This window comes from Eurypyga helias, unplaced genomic scaffold (assembly GCF_000690775.1).
Source record: "Eurypyga helias isolate BGI_N326 unplaced genomic scaffold, ASM69077v1 scaffold33221, whole genome shotgun sequence".
In the NCBI taxonomy this organism is placed as follows: domain Eukaryota; kingdom Metazoa; phylum Chordata; class Aves; order Eurypygiformes; family Eurypygidae; genus Eurypyga; species Eurypyga helias.
The window spans coordinates 721-1,352 of record NW_010233310.1 but is presented as its reverse complement, the minus strand read 5'-3'; the positions used below and the strand labels follow the sequence as shown (position 1 = coordinate 1,352).

Here is a 632-nt window from a genome sequence, read left to right as displayed (position 1 = left end):
CTCCCTCCCAGCCGCCCAGGAAGTCCAAGTCCTGCGAGTTCTGCGGGAAGACCTTCAAGTTTCAGAGCAACCTGGTGGTCCACCGCCGGAGTCACACGGGGGAGAAGCCCTACAAGTGCAACCTCTGCGACCACGCCTGCACGCAGGCCAGCAAGCTGAAGCGCCACATGAAGACCCACATGCACAAGTCCTCCCCCATGACGGTGAAGTCGGACGACGGGCTCTCCACGGCCAGCTCCCCCGAGCCGGGCACCAGCGACCTGGTGGGCAGCGCCAGCAGCGCGCTCAAGTCCGTGGTGGCCAAGTTCAAGAGCGAGACTGACCCCAACATGATCCCCGAGAACGGGGACGAGGAGGAGGAGGAGGAAGAGGAGGAGGAGGAGGAGGAGGAGGAGGAAGAGGAGAGACCGACGGCCCGGACGACGGCTGCGGGATGAGCCTGGAGGCAGCCCGCCACCACGAGAACAACTCGCGGGCCGGCGAGGAGGGCCGGTCGATGCCGGACGTCATGCAGGGCATGGTCCTGAGCTCCATGCAGCACTTCAGCGAGGCCTTCCACCAGGTCCTGGGGGAGAAACACAAGCGGGGCCACCTCCCCGAGCCTGAGGTGCACAGGGACACTTGCGACGAAG

General features: G+C 65.8%; 1 protein-coding gene across 1 annotated transcript in view; it reads left to right on the top strand.

Annotated features, from left to right (window-relative positions):
• The window catches only part of LOC104517141 (B-cell lymphoma/leukemia 11A-like), a gene marked incomplete at its 3' end in the record, with an annotated part of 16,759 nt that overhangs the window by 15,413 nt on the left and 714 nt on the right, over nt 1-632 (top strand). The window contains 2 exon segments of the mRNA XM_010161705.1: nt 1-399; nt 402-630. The exon segment at nt 1-399 is cut by the window's left edge and continues 448 nt beyond it. Coding sequence (XP_010160007.1) covers nt 1-399; nt 402-630 — 628 coding nt within the window.